This window comes from Cornus florida, unplaced genomic scaffold, assembly GCF_030987335.1.
Source record: "Cornus florida cultivar Cherokee Brave unplaced genomic scaffold, ASM3098733v1 CherokeeBrave_3.0.0_Hap2_Chr04, whole genome shotgun sequence".
NCBI classification, from domain to species: domain Eukaryota; kingdom Viridiplantae; phylum Streptophyta; class Magnoliopsida; order Cornales; family Cornaceae; genus Cornus; species Cornus florida.
In genome coordinates this window covers 96,416,451-96,436,746 of record NW_026775574.1, presented here as the reverse complement: position 1 = coordinate 96,436,746, position 20,296 = coordinate 96,416,451, and the positions used below count along the sequence as shown (strand labels likewise).

General features: G+C 34.6%; 3 protein-coding genes across 3 annotated transcripts; 1 reads left to right on the top strand and 2 right to left on the bottom strand.

Moving 5' to 3' along the window:
- Positions 1-3,588: 3,588 nt before the first annotated feature.
- On the bottom strand, positions 3,589-7,656 carry LOC132304067 (F-box/kelch-repeat protein At3g06240-like). Its single transcript, XM_059801571.1, has 2 exons — positions 6,110-7,656; positions 3,589-4,036 (listed from the first exon to the last, which is right to left on the bottom strand). Exon 1 carries the CDS (start codon positions 7,255-7,257, stop codon positions 6,136-6,138), a length of 1,122 nt encoding a protein of 373 aa, XP_059657554.1. The 5' UTR covers positions 7,258-7,656; the 3' UTR covers positions 3,589-4,036; positions 6,110-6,135.
- Positions 7,657-9,681: 2,025 nt separating this feature from the next.
- Positions 9,682-11,504, bottom strand: LOC132304066 (F-box protein At3g07870-like). The gene has a single exon (XM_059801570.1). It carries the CDS (start codon positions 11,232-11,234, stop codon positions 10,083-10,085), a length of 1,152 nt encoding a protein of 383 aa, XP_059657553.1. The 5' UTR covers positions 11,235-11,504; the 3' UTR covers positions 9,682-10,082.
- An 865-nt stretch (positions 11,505-12,369) lies between these two features.
- On the top strand, positions 12,370-19,929 carry LOC132304065 (peroxisome biogenesis protein 19-2-like). Its single transcript, XM_059801569.1, has 5 exons — positions 12,370-12,603; positions 12,677-12,725; positions 12,857-13,142; positions 18,686-19,002; positions 19,540-19,929. The coding sequence occupies exons 1-5, from the start codon at positions 12,564-12,566 to the stop codon at positions 19,583-19,585; spliced, it is 738 nt and encodes a 245-aa protein (XP_059657552.1). The 5' UTR covers positions 12,370-12,563; the 3' UTR covers positions 19,586-19,929.
- The last annotated feature ends 367 nt before the right edge of the window (positions 19,930-20,296 follow it).

Sequence of the window (20,296 nt, the reverse complement as noted above, 5' to 3'; positions counted from 1 at the left end):
CAAATGAGATCAACATCACAAATATAGCTATCACTCCATCACAATATGAGATTCAATATTTCCTGAAAAAATTGCTCTATTTTGAAAACACATAAATTTAGCAAACCAAGAAAAAAAATCCTATGACTTGAATTATTAATTAATTTTAGTTTCTAACAAATTTAGTGAATTTTATTTTTCATTTTTACTTTTTTTATTAGACAGATACTCACACATGAGCTAATGCCTTCTAAAATAGGTGAGGAGGTTTAATAAGTCGATTATTAATATAATCATAATCATCATTCAAATATTAATATAATCATAATCGTCATTCAAATATGTCATTGCAACTTTTATTTATTTATTTATTTTGTACATTGTTAGATACAATAGCTTAAATATTAATGAGTTTAGTGAGACCGATTGTTACAAATCAACTCGATCTTATCTAATTTGAGTATCAACTCATAGATCTAATTTTAGTATCAACTCATCTCCTATTTATAAACATTGTATCTATTATCTTGTATGACAATATACTTTTACCATCAATTGCTACTAAAGTAATTGTTGTATAGGATTTTCTCACTCGTGATCACTCCTCATTCACTTGTAAATTGTTTGTTACAAATGAACTCATCTCCTATTTATAAACGTCCTGTCTATCTTTTAGAATTTCCTATTAAGTAAATTTCCTACAAAATTTAAAAACTCTATACTCTTCTAAAAACTTTTATCCAGTATTCTAAAACATTTGAAACCATTTCTAAGACACTACACTCTCTACATTAATCTGGAAGAGTTCAAAACTTCACTCTACTCTTAAACATGGCACTACGTGATGCCTACGTCACGTAACCTCTATGCACAGTTAGACAGGCTTGACGTTAAGCTCATCTTTTTACATGTCAAATATGAATTTTTGTAGAGAGGGCAATTATAATAATTTATATACAGATGGTGCATGGCCATAATTAAAAGTAATTTGTGTATAGAAAGCTCTTTTATATCATAATTGTACGAGGAAAAATTAATTATTATTTGTAAGTGTTACATAATAGGCTAATCAAGCGGTGTCATTGACTGAGATTTTTCAACTCACTTTCTTGACCATATGGGTGAGGGTCAGTGGCCCCCGTGCCTATGCTGCCCTATTATAATTTTTTTTAATACATAAATTTGTAAAAATTAATAAATTACCTCCCTTGAAATTATTAAAATGATCCCTCTGCCCCTGATTCTTTTAAATTTTATCTTATTTTATGCGTATAATTTGTAAATATTTATAAAACACTCTTATAAAATTTATAAATTATCCCCATAAAATTATCTATTTCTAAAAATGTTTTTAATTCTTTATTCCTTTTCCTTCTTATTCTTCAAATTTCTTTTTATCATATTCAAAAACTTTTACATTCTCTTTCTACAATTAAAACCTGTTTTTTCTTTCAAAATTCTCCTTTTTTTTTCTTTTTATTTTATTTTCTTCTTAAATTTTTTTTTTTTTTTTGCACTCGTGCATAATTTATGTACAATAACCCTTCTTTTTCTTTTTTATCTTCTTATTCATTTTTTAGTCACTTATTCTAATGCACTATTGTTACACTATATTTTCGGTTAAATTAAAAAAAAATTATTTTGTCAGTGTTAACATGCCCCTAAACTAAATTCTTGGCTCCACACCTTGGTGAGGGTGGCAACAAATTTTGGACTTCTCACATGAGTTGAAACGTGACCTCCTAGCATTCCTCAATAATGTTCAAACCTAGAAAAGTTTTGTTTCTAGACGTTTTATTTTCTGAACCCAAATTATTATGTGAAGCACACTTGAACAGTCATAGGCATACTAGTCTGGCTAATCTTTTCTAAGGTTTGGACTAGGGGAACCGTGGAATCAGGACCTGTGTCCAACGTTTCGATTTGATTCTTTTACAATTGAATTTCGATTTGGGTTCCAGAATTAGGAATCGGCTCTAGTTCCGGTTCCAAATTCAGTAAACTAAATATACTTATATAAATATATATATATTACAATATTAATAAATAATAATATAACAACATATGTCACAAAGATAAAAACTAGTACACAACAATATATTTTCTTAGACTACACACAAAAATAAGGTTATTGTGATTTTTTACTTCTAAATTTTATAGTATTTATTTCACAAAAATAGGATAATATCTCATTTACTTTTATATTACAAATAAATTTTAAATACTTATTAGTTGAGAGGTTTATTATTGCCCATTTGTATAAAATAACATTTGTTTTGATAAGCCAAATCCACGTGGTTTGTGTTTTTGAGTTTTTTCATTTTTATTTTTATTTTTAGGAAAGGTAAAACAAAAAAAAAAAATCGTGGTTCAAAATCAAACCGAACTAGTCTTTAACGGTTCGGTTCAGTTCTAAGCCTCAACAATTTTGGTTCCAATTTTTTGAAACTGTTCGATTTAGCCTAAAAGCGGACTAAACCAAATCGAGTGTAATCCTAGTTTGGACAAATTACATATGTTTGTATGAAAACATGACTTTTCTTCTTTAATCATCACTAAGTTACATAATTTTTCTAAATTAGTTTTGCTCTCATGCTCTGTGGCGCTCTCGCTCTCACGCTTCGTGATTCTTACTTTGCGATTTAAATTTTGCAGCTTTTGCACTCCCGCGCGCCCTCATACTCTCGTTTTCGTTCTCACTCCCTCTTTATATGACTTAGATCGTCACTTGTATAAAGATGTCATGCCAATTGTCTTCCTCAATTTCTTCACTCTCCTCTTCCCACACCTCTTTTCTTGGAGAGAAAAGCTTTGTGAAATAATTCATGTGGTCGATTTTATTGGGTATACGACAAGAATGATGGTGAATCACCTTTGAATTGTTTCAGACTCTCTAGATGATTTCCAGAATCCCAATGTCACTTCGTCCGCTGCAAGGTCAAAATGCACAATTTTTTCACTAGCTCAGCTCACCAAGCACGATGTAGGTTCAGGCTCAACCAATTCCAAAATCAAATCTCCTCCATTGTTTGTACGGTTTAATTTCTTTGTTTTTTTAGCTTCAAAGGTCCCAATCTAAGAATTAGACACAAAACAGAGAAGATTAGAGGGGAGAGTGATTATCAATTGATCGGATAACAAAGAATGCAAACTTGGCACCTCTAATAATGAAAAAAATATACTGTTTACTTGTATCAGGGATTCAGGGTATACAATTTTGAATCAATGGTGCCTTAAAAATTGAGAATCATCCTTGAAGAAACCAAACTTCGATCAGTCTTTTTAGTTTTTGAAAATAGTTGCCTGAGAATTGAAACAGAAAATAGTGTCACGTTTTTTTATTACGAAAATCCTCCTGCAAAATAGTTTTCAAAGAACAACTCAGAGTATCTGTTTGGTTGAGAAAACTAACAAAAATTCTTACAAATCTGTACTTTTATTTTTTAAAAAAGAAAAAAGAATTGCATAAATACAATAACACAAGTGTGAACAACGCTTTACTCTTGTAGTTTTAGTGGGTACAATCATTTAAGTTGTAGAAAAACTGCATAGAATCTGTAGATAAATCTATCTTCCCCTATAGGCTTTTTGTAAAGCAAAAGCATGAAATTCACAACCAACAAGAGTTTAAATGGAACTTAAATTAAAACAAAAATAATTAAATCCCAATTTGTAGACACAAAAGAGAGCGAGAGCAGCTATATTCATGGTTCAAGTTTTGCAAGTATTCAACGTTATCCTCTTTACAAACAGAAAGAGCTAAGAAAATTTGAACAGCTTTCAGCATTATAACTCCTTCCAAAAAGGATCCTCCGGTTAGAAGAACAGCAAATTCTACCATGTTCAGCAAAATCCAAGCCAGTGAGGCAACCTATTCAATTCTATCAGGTCAGCTTTTGAAGAATGATTGGGGCAGCAACAACGCTCCCAACTGAAGTTCTTCTTCACCAGTACTCGCCATCAACCCTTCTAACCTCTGGAGCTGTTAAATTCCCAACTAAGCGCTTCCTCTGCTTCAACACGTGTCTAGTCTGTAAGCTTTTTATATACAAAAATCCTGCTAGTATCCACAAGCCACAAATAAAAAGGAAAGCCTCAGAATTTATGAAATACGACCATGAAATTAAACCATCATAAAATGAAAATTTGAATGTAGGCATTGATGATTCAATTTCTCGGAATTCCATTTCACTAAAAACATTTCCATTGAACATGGTATGAGGACGAAGGGTCTAGGTGCCCATTTGTGTCCAACAGGTGGATGTCCATATATATTGATATAAAAGTTGATCAATTGCATTGTACAATAGTATGATACCCATGAGTCCAAGCTATGGAAGGGTCGTATATACTGAAAAGAAAAAGAAAATATAAATACTGACTTAAAATAATAATAAAGTTGAGTGGGGGCAGCTGCCCCCATTAGTTCCTAAACTCCACCATCTGTTGCAATAGTGACCTACTGCATTTTGAAATAACATATATGTATGTAAAAAATCTAAAAGAAAGAAGAACAAAACAAAAAAACAGAATAAAATTGTATGTCAAACAGAAAATTGGAAGATTCTTATCATAATGCATGACTCTTTTTCCATTCACAAAATTTGAAATTAATGAAACCTGCACAAGCAGGTGAGTTGGCTGAAGCAATTATTCTTGATCAAATGTCTCGACAGACAATTCGGAGTCTACATTTGTTTGTGGGTTTTGACAAAACAACTCCTGATGTTTTGACAAAAAAACTTCACCGTTCCTCCTCAAGCCAAGAACTTTCACAGAACCTCCTTTCTTCAAATCAAGACTGAACAGATTGGTCCACGACTCCACAACACCGTATTGTTTCATCACCACGCTTTGTCCTCCCGACAATCATTTAGAACACACAAAGTGAGTCTTGAAACACTCCAACGGACATCCTTTGTAGTTCTCCCCATCTCTGACCTAGACTCATTGGTAGCTCCATCAAGGAGAATACCTCACTACCCAATTTGAATGACACGATGCTCGGGCGATGAACTCCAGAAAGCCAATGGATAGCTCCATTGACGAAAGCATTACATCCATCAAATCGAACATCAGGTATGTCACCAGTAGCATTGATCTGTCTCCAACAACCCTCCTTGAGGGAGTAAATGTCAACCTCAGGACCACCAGAAACATAAGCAAATCTAACCACCTTATAGTCATTAGTTGTGGAATCAAATCCATATCCATAAGAACTGAGCGAACAGAGGGGAATGCGAGGCTCAGGAAGTACTACTAATTTCCTAATAGTAGGGTTCCATAGATATACAGCATCGCTCGTTAGGCAGTCGATCGGGCATACCAAGCCATTGCAAGAACCAAGATTGTCGAAATAGGGGTGAATTCGTGTGATTGAACGACTTTCGAGATTCAAATGGTACTCAATGATTGATTTGTTATCGAGATACAAGCAATTCGTGTGATAGATGCAAATAGTGAATGACCGGAAACCACTGATAAGCAAATGACTCCCTTTGCCATTATGTATGGATCATCGGAAGTATAATTATTACTCCACCAAGGGAACTAAAACACACCCTTTACTTGTAGACATACATAACCACAAAATTCACACTGATCATGACCAACTCAGGGCATTGAAAAAAGAAAAGCAGGGGAGTATGAATAAAGTACATTTTCAACAAGGCATCTAGAAGCCATGGAAGAAACAAAATGGCTGTTTTTTTTCCATGCAAGTATAAAATCATTCCCATTCAGCAGAGATTATAATCCAGGTCAAGTCTCAAATAAGTTGAATATCAGCCACAAATTAACCATTAGCCGAGTTAAGTACATCACCACTCCAAATGAGGTAATAAATAAAATCAACATCACAAATATAGCCATCACTCCACCAAGAGAACTAAAATCCACTCTTTACTTGTAGACATAATTTAGGTCAAGTCTCAAATGAGTTAAATATCAGCGACGAATTGAACCATTAGTCTAGTTAAGTACATCGCCAATCTATAGAAAGTATCATTAACATACTAGTAATAGGAATACAGAAGCTATCTGGATGCAAACTGATATTGACATACTATTAATAGGAATACTGAAGGTAAGCTCAAAAACAGTGAATGATAATTGGGAACGTATATCTTGCCTGCTGTTTCGATTGTTTCTTGCTTCTTAAAGTGCCTGCAATTGAGAAGACCATGCTGGCTCCCCAAAGCCTCCATTTACTTTATTGATTAAGACTAAGCTCTCTGTGTAAGTATTGACACAAAATGCTGCATCATCTCCACTGATCCCAAGAGACTTGAGATTTCTAGTATCTATGTCAACGGAAAACAGCTCCTCATCTTTTGTCAAAAGAACTTCACCATTCCTCCTCAAGCCAAGAACTTTCACAAAATCTCCGTCGGAATCAAGATTGAACACATTGGTCCATGACTCCACAACACCGTATTGTTTCATCACCCAGATTGACGCTACGCCCTCCTCCACACAATCATTGTGGAGCACACAAAGCGAGTCTTGAAACACTCCAATGGACAACCGATGTACTGGTACTATCAATCTCTGGACTAAACTCCTTGGTAGCTCGATCAAGGAGAATTCCTCACTACCCAAATTGAATGACACGATGCAAGGGCAACGATCTCCGCAGAGCCAATGGATAACTCCATTGACAGAAGCATTAGACACATCAAATGGAATTATAGGTATGTCACCAGCAGGACTAATCAGTCTCCAACAGCCCTCCTTGAGGGAGTAAATGTCAACCTCAGGACCACCATGAACATAAGCAATTCTAACCACCTTATAGTCATTAGTTGCGGAATCAAATCCATATCCATAAGAACGGAGCGAACAGAAGGTAATGCGAATCTCGGGAAGTACTACTAATTTCCTAATAGTAGGGTTCCACAGACATACAGAATCGCTCGTTACGCAATCGACGAGGCATACCAAGCCATTGCAAGAACCGAGAATGTGGAAATAGGGGCGAATTCGTGTGATTGGACGACTTTCGAGATTCAAATGGTACTGGGTGAGTGATTCGTTATCGAGATACAATGAAAAACGCTCTTGTTTCTCATTATCTTCAGTGAAGTGCCTAATGAGAAGTAGGTGAGTGTTGTTGATGTTGTTCAAATGAGTTGTGCGATTGAGGCGAAAGGTCACGAAATTATCGCTACTGATTAGAGAACACCAAGATTTGCAGACGCACCTGATTTGCAGAAGAGTTGTCACCGGTAGTCTTGCCAGAATTTCCATCATCAATTCGCTGGATAAGTAGTCCGACATTGTAGAAACCCTAGAAATAAACCAGGAGAGAGAGAGAGAGAGAGCAATCAGTAAGGAAGCTCTCTCTGAAAGACAATCGTTTATCTAGGTGAACAATTTTTTTTTATTTTTTTTTACTGCGGTTAGTAAATTTTGAGCATTTTTACGTAGTTTTGAGCGAGGCAAAAAATTTAAAGAAGAAAATAAAATAAAATTATTTCAAGCATCTAATAAACACACTAGTCCGACTTAATACAGGCACGATTTAATCTGAAAAAAAAGAAAAGAAAAAAGAAACAAAACATGGACTCTACAGGTACATCAAAAAATAATAATAATAAAAAAATATTATTATACATAAAAATTCACTTTTTATGTTTTTTCAATAATGTCATACACATTTCATCCCTACTTTTTGTTCTATTTTTCTTCTCTCTTCCATTTCTATTATTGAACTGATATACATTTTGACATGAGAAGTGAGAAAAAAACGTTTGTAATTTTGAAAACAGTTTTCTAAAATTAGAAAACAAATTATTTTCTGTCTTTTATTACTCTCTCAAAATAGTTGAATTTTTATGCCCAATTTTTACTTTTATATTTTTAGCTTGCTAGATTTTGAAAATTAAGTTGAGCTGTATGGAATTGGCTTGGCCGTGTCTTATGTACCGAGCTAGATGGGATGAATAGGCCGTCTTGCGTTTCTAGTCTTGTGACTCTTTTCTGTCTCAAAAAAATATATATATTTATTTAAAAATGTAGACGCTTTTAGCTGTAATAAACACATCTTCTGGTTATATAAAAATTGAAGAAAGAGAAGATAAATGATATGTTTTTTTGACGTTTCAAGAATTTAGTTAGCAAAGAAAGAAAATTTTGTGAGAAAACAACTTTCCAATACCACCTAATTTTTCCATAAATATTTCTTACAAAAACACAATTTGCTCTCTCTAAAATAAGCTATGTTTATGCAAACTTTTTATAATAATAATAGCCTTTCTAAATGTTTTGCAAAATTACCAATTTAGATTTTTATATAGCTTTTATTTTTACTATGCAAAAAATAAAAATAAAAATAAAAAATTATAATCCAACTTTCGAGTTAGAGAACACAAGAAATTAACCAAATTTAATTCAAAATATAATATAATCCAAATTTTATTTAAATTTGAATTCGGATATTGGTCATAAATCTGATCCAAACTCCAAACATATCTGAATCCTTTCAAAATGCAAAATGCATCTGGAAAAAGATTGTGACATTTTTCAGTAAGTCTCAACCAATTCCAAAATCAATTTTCCTCCATTCCTTGTTCATCTTCAAAAGTCCCAATCTAACAATTATATATAAGATGGAGAAGACTAGAGCAGAGAGTGATTATCGAATGATACCAAAGAATGCAAACTTCAAACCTCGAGGAAGAAAATACCGTTTACTGTGAAGAAGGCAAATACCACATCATATTATGCAGTAATGTCATCTTTTAGGGCTTTTAATCTACTTTCAACTGAGTTTGAATAATGCACATAAAATCAAATATTTTGATTCTCTGTAGACAGTTACGAATGCCTAGACAAATAAAATGTAAATTAAATAAAGATAACAATTTTTTTTTTTTTTTTTCCTATATGAAAGGCAAACATTAACTGCAGCTTAGTTGTATAAATAACACTTTGTTGTGATACTGATTATCGCTTTCATAATGAGGCCAAACACAAAGTACATGAAAGGTAACGATATCGGCAACCATTTAGAACACACAACAAATTAATGCCGGGAAAATGGCATTGAAAAAAGAAAAGAAAAGCAGGGGAGTATGAACTCTAGAAGAGATGGAGTAAACAAAATGGCTGTCCTTTTTTTCCATGCTAGCCACTTCTATCATATAAAATCATTCGAAAGGGAAGAGAATATAATTTAGGTCTGGTCTAATTCTCGTATGAGTTGAATATCAGCTAAAATTAACCATTAGTTGAGTTAAGTACATCATTGCTCTAAAGAAAGTCATATACTAATGATATGAAAACAAGTGAAAACAAATGAGGTAACAGAAAAGATCAACATCACAATTATAGCTATTACTCCAAAAAAAAGAACTAAAACCCACTTGTAGTCTTGTAGACATACGTAACCACAATCAGTGAAGTGCCGAATGAGAAGTAGTTGAGTGTTTTAGTTGTAGACATACATGACCACAAAATTTATATTGATCAAGACCACTGAAGGGATTGAAAAAAGAAAAGCATGGAATCATGAACAAAACACATTTTCAACAAGGCATCTAGAAGTGATGGAAGAAACAAAATGGCTGTCTTTATCCATACGAGTCACTTCTATAGTAAAAATCATTCCCATTCAGAAGAGAATACAAACCAGGTCAAGTCTCAAATGAGTTGAATATCAGCCACAAACGAACCATTAGTCGAGCTAATATACCATCAATGTAAAGAAAGTGTTATCTGCATCCCTGTCCAATATACTTGTGATATTAAAACTAGCAGTGAAACCAAATGAGGTGACAAATAAGATCCAATTCACAACTACAGCTATTATAGTACACCAAGAGAACTAAAACCCCACTCTTTACTTGTTGTAGATATACATCACCACAAAATATATATTGATCATGACCACAAAGGCTCAGCAGTATCATTAAACTATCAATTAAAAGAGGTTTTTTTTTTTATTTTTTTTTTATTTTTTTATTTTTTATTTTTAATGCAAGACTGATATTAACATACTAGTAATAGTAATAGCCTAATAGGAATACTGAAGGTAAGCTCAAAAACAGTGAAGGATAATTGGGAACAATATCTTGCCTTCTGTTTAGATTGTTTCTTGCTTCTTAAAGTGCCTGCACCAATTGAGAAGACAATGCTTGCTCCCCAAAGCTTCCATTTACTTTATCGATTAAGGCTAAGCTCTCTATGTAAGTATTGACCCACAATTCCGCATCTCTACCATCTCCACGCATCACAAGAGACTTGAATTTATGAGCTTCTGTGTCAACTGAAAACATCTCCTTATCTTTTGTCAAAAGAACTTCACCATTCCTCCTCAAGCCAAGAACTCTCACAGAACCTCCTCTCTTCGAATCGCGGCTGAAAACATTGGTCCACGACTCCACAACCCCGTATTGTTTCATCACCCATATTGACGCTTTGCCCTCCCAACAATCATTGAAAAACACACAAAGTGAGTCTTGAAACACTCCAACAGACAGCATTCGAACTTGTACCCGTCTCTGACCTAGACTCATTGGCAGCTCCATCAAGGAGAATACCTCACTACCCAAATTGAATGACAAGATGTACGGGACACAATTACCCGCTCTGTATAGCCAATGGATAGCTCCATGGAAACAAGCATTAGGTGCATCAAATTGCATTTCAGGTATGTGACCAGCAGGACTAATCTGTCTCCAACCGCCCTCCTTGAGGGAGTAAATGTCAACCTCAGGACCACCACGAAAATAAGCAATTCTAACCACCTTATAGTCATTAGTTGCAGAATCAAATCCGAATCCGAGAGCACGATGATAAGGACCGTGTGAATGGAAGGTAATGCGAGGCTCAGGGAGTACCACTAATTTCCTAATAGTAGGGTTCCACAGATATACAAGATCAGTGTGAATCATGATGCAATCTATGAGGCATACCAAGCCATTGCAAGAACCAATAATGTCGAAATAGGCGCACATTCGTGCGATTGGACGACTTTCGAGATTCATATGGTGCTCAGTGAGTGATTCGTTATCGAGATACAAGGAAAAACGTTCCTGTTTCTCATCATCTTCAGTGAAGTGCCTAATGAGAAGTAGGTGAGTGTTGTTGATTTTGTTCAAATGGGTTGTGCGATTGAGGCAAAAGGTCGTGAAATTATCGCTACTGATGAGAGAACACCAAGATTTGCAGACGCACCTGATTTGCAGAAGAGTTCTCACCGGTAGTCTTGCCAGAATTTCCATCATCAGTTCGTTAGATAAGTTGTCCGACATTGTTAAACCCTAGAAATAAACCCAAAAGAGAAATAGAGAGAAAGCAGTAGTGAAACTCTAACAGAGTCTAGGGCTTTTCAAAGCTGCCATTAAACCCTAGAAATAAACCCAAGAGAGAAATAGAGAGCAAGCAGAAGTGAAACTCTAACAGAGTCTAGGGCTTTTCAAAGCTGCCATTAAACCCTAGAAAGAGAGGGAGCGCAACCAGCGGTCCAGTACACTCATTGCAAAATTTACCTTGACTTACATTTTGCAATATAAATTTGTTTATTTTGTTTTTGGACTTTTAAATCTAGATTTTACTTCTACATTTTTAATTCATTAGATTTTTTTTTTTTTTTTTTTGTATTTGTTGACCAAGTCAAAGATTAAGATAATTGTTTTTCAAATAGAAAATGTGTATGGTGGCTTTTAAACCCCCCCTAAATGTAAATTAGTATGTTGACAGTCCCCAATTCAAATTTGAAGGAATGTGATTATGTGGGTATAATTTATCATAAATTTTAAAAAAAAATTACAACTTTTAGACCATTGTGTGTCTTATAAATAAATAAATAACTTATTTAAAAATGTAGACAGTCCTATTCTCAGCATCACTTGGTTAGATCAAAATTGCAGAAGGTGAAAGAAGTGAAAAATATTTGAATATTTTAAGAATTTAGCTAGTAGGAAATGGAAAAATTTGCAAGCAAGATTGTGTTTTGGGCCCACGTTTGGTTGAAAATAAATATTAGGATATCAAAGTTAACTACCATATGAGAAATTAAATATAAATTATTTGACACGTGATTTTAACAACAAAATTATGGAAGATTAATACACCACATCACATAATAATGAAAACAATAGTTTTACTATCATCATTCGGATATTTGGTGTTTTTAATGAAATTTTATTAAATTTCTCAATTTTGAATAAAAAACAATACACCAAATTTATTTCTATTTTTATAGAAAACAAAATCTATACAAAAATAGTATGGTATTAAATTCATTAAAATGAATTCCTTTTCTTTTCGTTTTTTTCAAACACAATTCAATTTTTATTTTTTACTGTACCAAACATAGTCCTAACCCCAAGCCAGAAACAGAATACAGAATGACAGTGCCATTGGGAGTTTTTGGTCTAGTGCTAGTCAAAGAGTCGATCTCATTAAATCTCAACCGTCCATCTCGATTCCTGTCCCACCTCTGGTATCGTCAGGCCTCGTCGGTTCCCCCGCCGATAGGCTCAACTTGCAGATTCCTCCACCTTTTTCCTTATCTCACACGCACAGATTCTTAGAGAGAGAAAGTGAGAGATTTGTAGAGAGAGAGATTGGAAGCATCAATGGCTGATCACTCCGGCGATTTAGACCAACTCCTTGACGGTAAAAAACTGATTCTCTCTCCCCCTCTATATCTCTAACAATTGTTTTCTGAATCACATTCGAATTGTTTCAGACGCTTTGGATGATTTCCAGAACCTCAATCTCACTTCTTCCTCTACTAGGTTTGCTGCTCTCTTTTGTATACATATACACACATATATATATTCTTCAAGTTGTGGTATTTGATTTCTGGCTAAGAAATTCTTAAAAATAAAGTTTTGGGTATGAAGAAAAGGGTTAACTATGCTTGTAGGACTGGAGATGGTAGAATTAACAAACAAGAGAGTTCTTCTACGCCTGGTGAGGTTCAAGGATTGGGTATGGGTTTGCCTGATTTGAAAAGTAAGAAAAAGGGTAAGCAAAAGGTTTCCAAGGAATCACATGTTTCGGAGGCTCTTGATAAGCTTAGGGAGCAGACTAAGGAGGCTGTTAAGGGATTGGAATCCATGAGTGGTGCAAAACCCAGTGGAAATGATTTGGGGAATGATCCTATGATTGAGGATTGGGTTAAACAGTTTGAGGAGCTTGCTGGGTCTCAGGTATTTATTCCGTTAATGAAATTGGGGTGCTGGTTTTCTTTTATTGATTTTCCATTATGCTTTTGTGGTTTGAATAACTATGATGTTGTGAATTATAGTTGAAATTTGTTGTTGTTTGGTGCTTTTGGATCATGGTTTTGCATGATTAAACCTGGTGTTCATATTCATTTCTCAATTGGGTTGTTGCCTGTAGCATATGAATCAGAAATTAAAGAAAACAGTTGATATTCTCTTATAAATCTTTTGTTTTACGTTTTATGGCAGAAACACGCAATAATTTACTTGAAAAAATCACGTTGATTTGATAATTAATTGATTATCATGTGAAATTGTGGCAAAGTGTTGAATTGGCCTAATTATTGTCCTTAAGTAACCTTGCTGGTCAGTCTTCCAAGGGGATCAAGAACTCATAGTTAAAGCAATTTTAGCTGGAGTGGCCGAAATGTAGGCATTTAACCGTTCTTTTTGGTATAAGGGATGGATTGTTTGAAGGGAAGAATGAGGTATGGAAAACTTATCCCGGTGAAAGGAAGGATGTTTCTATCCTTTTTTTTTTTTTTTTTTTCGGCCGAGCATGAACTAGTTCCATGGATTTGATACCCTATGTATTGAAGGAAGGTGTTATTTAAAGGTAAAAACATATAAAAAGTAAAAAAGAGAAGAAAAAAGGAGGCCCTTTCCCTCCTCTCCACTCACTTTTGGGATGAAAGATTTGGTGGGCTCCAGGAAAAGACCTCCCCCTATCTTCTTTTCCCTTCTGCTTCCCTTCTTACCAAACTATGAAAAGTGAAAACACCGTCCATCTCCCTCCTCCCCCTTCCTCGTACTTGTCCCTCTTACTTAGTGGACCAAGGTGAGTGTATTATTATATATGTATTTTTTGTTTTGGTTTTTTATTGGATTTTAAGAAGAGAGGAGAGAGCAATAGTAAGGGGATGGCTCGGAATGTGTGGATCTGGTGGCAACCCAGTTTGCTTGTTAATGTTATTTCAGTATCTCTCACACCTCTTTGACTGGTGTTCCTCATTTTTGGGAGCTTCAACAGGGAGGATCTTGACCCCCTCTAAATTTGTGACATAAGGATGAGTGGCGAGAAACAATAGCACGACGTTGAATGGCTTTACACCAAGTTTGATAACTAAGTATGCATCATATTACTTATAGAAAAATGTCAAACATGAGCTCTTTGCAGTGAAAAATCTAATAGCTTTATGATTTAGAGAAGCTTGTGATTGGGCAGTCTGAAAGCTCATTAGTTTGGCTGATGCCATCTAACTGAGTTGAACGGTTTCATAAGTTATCAACTATTTATCTTCTGGAATTGTCCCTCTTATACTCTCACACATTTCTCTAAATTTTGTGGCCTCCTTTTGTCATATCATCCATTCATCCCTTGATTAAGTGAGGTAGTGGAAACCTTTTTAGTTCGCACGATTATGTGGCAGCTACTCCTGATGCGTATTGCTTTGACACTTGTGTTAGATAGCATGGATGTACTTATTTGCAAAGATTCTCCAGGGTCCAGTTCAGTATTGTTTTAATGTGCTGAAACTGTGTAATTTCACCTTTTCAATGGGTAGTGAGGGGACTAAAATCTTTGTTGAACAAAATGCCCATTTTCCCCCAGCTCATCCATTAGTATTGCTGTCACTTCTTGACAGTATAGTTTTGTTATTGCTGCACTCAATTGCAATGCTGACATTTTTTCAAAGGAATTTTGTTCCCAGTCAAATGACATGATTGTTTCTGAATTAAATGAAATCACTCTAATATCACTTGAGGATGCATATAAATGATATATCATGCTTTTTGGTAAGTACTACACGCATATTTGTGTCCCAAGTTTGACTTGAACACTACACGAGCCCTTTCAAGGTCCGGGGTTGGCAGGAGATACCACTCAAGCTAATAGTTCAATTTTTGGTGGTTAAAAATGATATATCACATTAAATAGCCATTTAAATAAATATCTAGCTAATGGGGTGATCTTTCTAAGAAGTTTAAGATATGCTCTCCTTAAAAATTAAATGCATTGATTTCTTTTAGTTTCTGCACATTATGTTCTTTAAAGTGCAGGTTGTCTTACCCTCTCCCAGCCCATCACCCAAAAAAGAATAAAAAGACTTGGGAAAACTTTGGATGCCAACATGGTTCTTGGATTTCGCAATTTGTTGCATGGTGCTGGCCAAATTTGGTCTGGTTAGGGGGCATGGATTGAGCTTCAACTTTGGATAAAAAGCGCACAAAAAAATTTAGTCAGCAAAGTGAAAATTTGAGAAAAAGGGGCTTGTGTCTTTTTCTGCCTCTAGTAATTAAGGCAAAAATTTGGGGGAAGTCTGAGCTGAATTCTATCCCCCCCCCCCCCCCCCCAAAAAAAAAAAAAAAAAAGGAAATGGCAATTTTGAATCTTCTGATTGATTGCTGTTAATTCATGAATTAGAAACAATGTTTGCTGCTCCAGCTCAAATGGAATGAAACAACTGGTTAAGCTGCCTTATAGAATACCCTCCAGCGGCAAAGACTTCCCTGCTTTTATGTACCCAACTCGACATTAATGATTATTGTTGTTGTCTTTTTTACTGAACTTTTATGAAAATACTGTGAAATGTAGTAAAGCTACATCCTAGAGCCATCTTAAGGTATTTTTTACTGCAGAATATTTGGAGGGAGAAGTGTTTCATGAATTCCTTCCCCCCCCCCTAAAAAAAAAAAAAAAAAAAAAGGTTAAATAAGCTTTCTTTCGAGGAACATTTGTGGGACTTCTACTCATGAGGGACAAGGTTGGTGATCAGGTGAGGAATGCTGGAACATGATCATGTGCTAAACATGTTAGTGTAGTAATTTATTGGTTTGCATAGAATATTATAAGCACACTCTGCCGTTGTGTATGGTGTTTCTGTTGCATAGAATGAGGTGTTATAATATATTGGTTTGCATAGAATGTTATTGAAACACTCTTCCGTTGTGTACGGTGTTTGGGTTGCATAGAACAAAGTGGCTTGCAAGAACCACTTCAGGATCCAAGAATCACTTCAGATCATTGGAAGGATCGCGATGACTACTTCAGTTAGAATATATACAGCCGTGTAATATTATGTATTATCTCAGTCTGGTTCTGACAACTAGACTATTTGACAGAGTTTTTGACAAAATTGCGATTGCACTAATGAAATATTATTTTGATTGAACAATTCAAATGTTGTAGTTTGTGAGTTGCAGGCTTTTGACTGATGACTTAAGGTCGAGTAGTATGGGGCTGATCGTTAGACGCCTTAGTTGATAGAGGTTGAAATTTCAGAAGACGGGATTAGGATTCTTCTATGGCATAACCAAAGGGAAAAGAATAATAACAAATATTTTATTTTATTCTTTTTCCCCTGGCAAAAATTACTGCAAGATAGAGCACATTATTAGGTTTGTTAGTTTGCCTGTTTATTTTGATGGTTGATAAAAATGTAGGTTGTGGGGATGTTATTTTTAAAAATGATCATACTTTAGTGATGGATGTGTAACTTATCTATTCTAGAATTCTAACTAATTGTTATTTAAGCAAAAAACATTATTTCAGCAGTTGATTCCCATACACCAAGGTCCAATTGTCCATGGCAACAGGAGCTATACCTTTTGAATGGAAATACTTCGTTATAACAGCTGGTTATTTTCTAACCACGGATGTCGAAATTTAACCTCTTGGTGCCACTAGTAGAAAATGGGTCTAGGAATTAGTTGATCTAACTTGGCCAATTAAGAGAAGTCAATGTGATGAAGTTTTAAAGGCTTTTTTTGAGGCATGCCTTAGAGTAAGATTGTTCAAAAGCCCCTCAAAGCTTTGAACATTAAGTGGGTTGTTTGTCAGGCAGATGACCACCTGCCAAGACATCGTCATATCAGCAGCTTTCTTCCTTTCAACTCTCGTCTTATGGTGTATGGCTCAGTTTACCTTCTTCCTTGCTAGCAGCACTGTTCTCTTCTTTTTATCAGTTTTCGTTAAACAATTTTATAGCCTTTTTATTTTATTTTATTTTATGTATAAATCTTCCCTGTTTGGACAAATATTCTTCCGAATGTGATGTCTCTTCAATGAATCTATTAGACAAGGTTTTTTACTTTCCTCCCTGCCCTTAGTGAGAGAATGTTGATGATATTTGTTTGTTCAACTGTCTCTGTGTTCTAAATAAGTGTGCAAATTTTGTTGTCACTCATTATCTCTCTGTTTCTTCTCCCACTATTTTAAGATTATTCATATTCTTGGTACTAAAAGATAACCAAAAGGATATGCCTCGAGTCTTTTGTTTCACCTTGAAGGAAAACTCAGCTTAAACTTTTACCCAAAAAAGGAGAAGCGGCGTCATCTAGTTAGTACTGGATACAGCTATAGTGGAACAACAAGTCGTCTCCTTGATGATCTATCTTCATATTCGTTAATTGATTCATCCACTCAATCCCCCCACAAGGGAATGATGGCTGAAACAATTATCAGTACACACACACACACACACACATGTATTTGTGTTTGTTCATGTACTTGTTCCTTGTATTCGACAATTTCAGGAATTTTATGTTAACACGCTACCTAGAAGAAAGTTTGTACCCCTGATTATTTTTATGGCTCAGTTTATCTCTCTCTCTCTCTCTCTCTCTCTCTCTCTGCCTTAGCAAATTAATGTTCAGCAGCAGAAAATCATCTTAGGAACATGCTTTATTGAGATTTTCTTTTCATCTTTTAATTTTTGGGGCAATCAACCATGAAAACGCAAGGTTGAGAGTAGCTACTTTGTTGCAAATAATGCAAAAGGTTAGCTTGTACCCAGCCTTCCCTCCAAGCACTCACCATTAAGTAAAGGCTTTCTTCAATCATATATTCATCCTTATGTATCTTTTTGTTCTTGAAATTTTGTCAAAGGAAACCATAAATGCTAGGTTGTGGCATGCATCCTCATTGGCCACATCTAAACGTTTCATGTGCTTAAGGAGATCCAAGTGCACAATTTTAGATCCCAACAGTTTTAGAGTTGTCATTTATGCTGAAAACTGGGAATATTCTTATTTGGACTAGGTACTCAAATCATATAGAGAAAATCAATTGTTTTAGAATTTAACCATCACTTGCTCAATTTTTAACTTTCTACTTTCCGGAAGTTGACCATCATTTTGTGCATGTTTAGTATTTTTTACCTTCCACAAAATTTGGCTAAGATTAAGCAATGGAGAAGTGAAGCAGGTCCATTCCTAGTTTTGGGTGATTGCTCCCACAAATGTACACACAGAAAGGAATATTTCTTTGTAAAATTGTAAATTCGTGTGTGGTGTATGTGCTTGTGTGTTTTCCTTTTAGGCAATGCAAAATGGGATCTACAGTGGGCCAATGGCATATTGCCTTTTTATCTACCAGCAACAGCAATAATAGTACTACTGCCTTCTTATTTGGTTTTAGATTTATTGTTGTATGATATAAGGTGCTGGTTTCCTTGTCCATTTTTTCTCCACTAATACAATCTATTAAGGAGCAGGGGTATTTAAAAAAATTTCTTCTCTTTGTCCAGAACATGGAGTCCATTGTAGAGACCATGATGCAACAGCTCTTGTCAAAGGAAATTCTTCACGAACCTATGAAAGAAATTGGAGAAAGATATCCTAAATGGTTGGAAGAGCATAAAGCTAGTTTAAGCAAAGAAGAATATGATCGTTACTTCCGCCAATATTTACTCATAAAGAATCTGAATGAAGTTTATGAAACCGAACCTGATAATTTCAACAAGATTGTCGAGCTCATGCAGAAAATGCAAGAATGTGGCCAACCGCCTAATGACATTGTTCAAGAGCTCGCTCCTGACTTTGATCTATCTAGTTTTGGCCAATTGTAAGTATTCTAATCTATTTCTTTTCACAGCCTAAATTTTTAAGAAACGTGCATAAATTCTTAGATATTTATTGTTCAAGATTTGATATTTTACGAAAATGATGATATTAGTAAAGTAGTCTTGGATGGAGTCATTGTCAAATTATTAGAATTTACTTATCAATTTCGATTCAATATGTAATAGAAATTGCTAGTTTCGTGGTGGATTATTGGGAGAAAGTCTAGAAAGACGGTGCCCTGTACGACAAGTTCTCCCTTTGAGCCATTAATTGGATTCTTTCTTATATCATTCTTAGAAAGGTTATCACACTTAATTTGATGGCTCTGAGAAAGAATTAATGCATGATCTTTGGGCTGAGATGATTATTCATCTTATTAGCTTCGTGTTTAACATGAAATTATTCTTTTACATTTAGCAGAATTAAAATGTTAGAAAACATCAAGTAAAAAGTGTGAAGCAGTTTCAAGTTATTTTATTTGTTTAATACCACCAAATAATAATAATAGCTGAACTGGCGATTTATCTTCCTCTTGCAGATCTCCGGAGATGCTCGAGTCTCAACAAAATTGTTGTGTAATGTGAGGCAATATCTCCGACATTGTGGCTGGTCTTGCCTGCAATCTCTCTTCATTTCTTGCAAATAAAGTAGTTTCGTCGGAAATTTATCTCAAATTATTTCATCCCGACACTGTAATGGTTTTAGATTCTCAATTTCATAGGCTTTTGGGTGGTTCATGGTATACGTGTTTTTTTTTTTTTTCTCTAAATCATGGTTTGTAGTGGCTGATGCCTTTGATTTGCACTCACTAGGGTATTCCTCAGGTAAGGTGGTGTCATATTTCTGGCAAAGTTGGAAGGGTCATTAAATGGGATTGTCGAATTTTTTTCAAAAATATATGCATAAGGCTATTATTATTGACTGTAAATGCTATTTCCTTTCATTTTCCCTTCAATACATTCTCTTTTTTATTTTTCCTTTCTATATGCATAGGTTGGCTTACAAATGGTTCATTTTTTTGGAGAATTGTCAAGTGTGATTGTTTCAATTTTTTATTTTCAGAAAAAAGAAAATCAGAAATCAGTATGAAAATTTTGTATGATTGACAGTTTTTTGAATATATATTTTTTTTGGAGAGCTTATAGAATAGTCTTTCTATTTGTGTTTTTGAATTCTTGAGAATAGTTTTTTGAAACAAGTATTCCGTAGTTTCTTATGTCCATTACAAGTCATCTCTCGCTAAAATAGCCATATATATATATATATATATATATATATATATATATTTTCTTTTC

What these genes read in the sequence shown, in the direction of transcription:
- LOC132304067 (XM_059801571.1), bottom strand. Translation starts at nt 7,257, where the DNA reads ATGTCGGACTACTTATCCAGCGAATTGATGATGGAAATTCTGGCAAGA.
- LOC132304066 (XM_059801570.1), bottom strand. Translation starts at nt 11,234, where the DNA reads ATGTCGGACAACTTATCTAACGAACTGATGATGGAAATTCTGGCAAGA.
- LOC132304065 (XM_059801569.1), top strand. Translation starts at nt 12,564, where the DNA reads ATGGCTGATCACTCCGGCGATTTAGACCAACTCCTTGACG. An exon ending in CTCACTTCTTCCTCTACTAG is followed by an intron (nt 12,726 to 12,856) that starts GTTTGCTGCTCT and finishes CTATGCTTGTAG; the next exon opens with GACTGGAGATGGTAGAATTA. An exon ending in CTATCTAGTTTTGGCCAATT is followed by an intron (nt 19,003 to 19,539) that starts GTAAGTATTCTA and finishes TTCCTCTTGCAG; the next exon opens with ATCTCCGGAGATGCTCGAGT.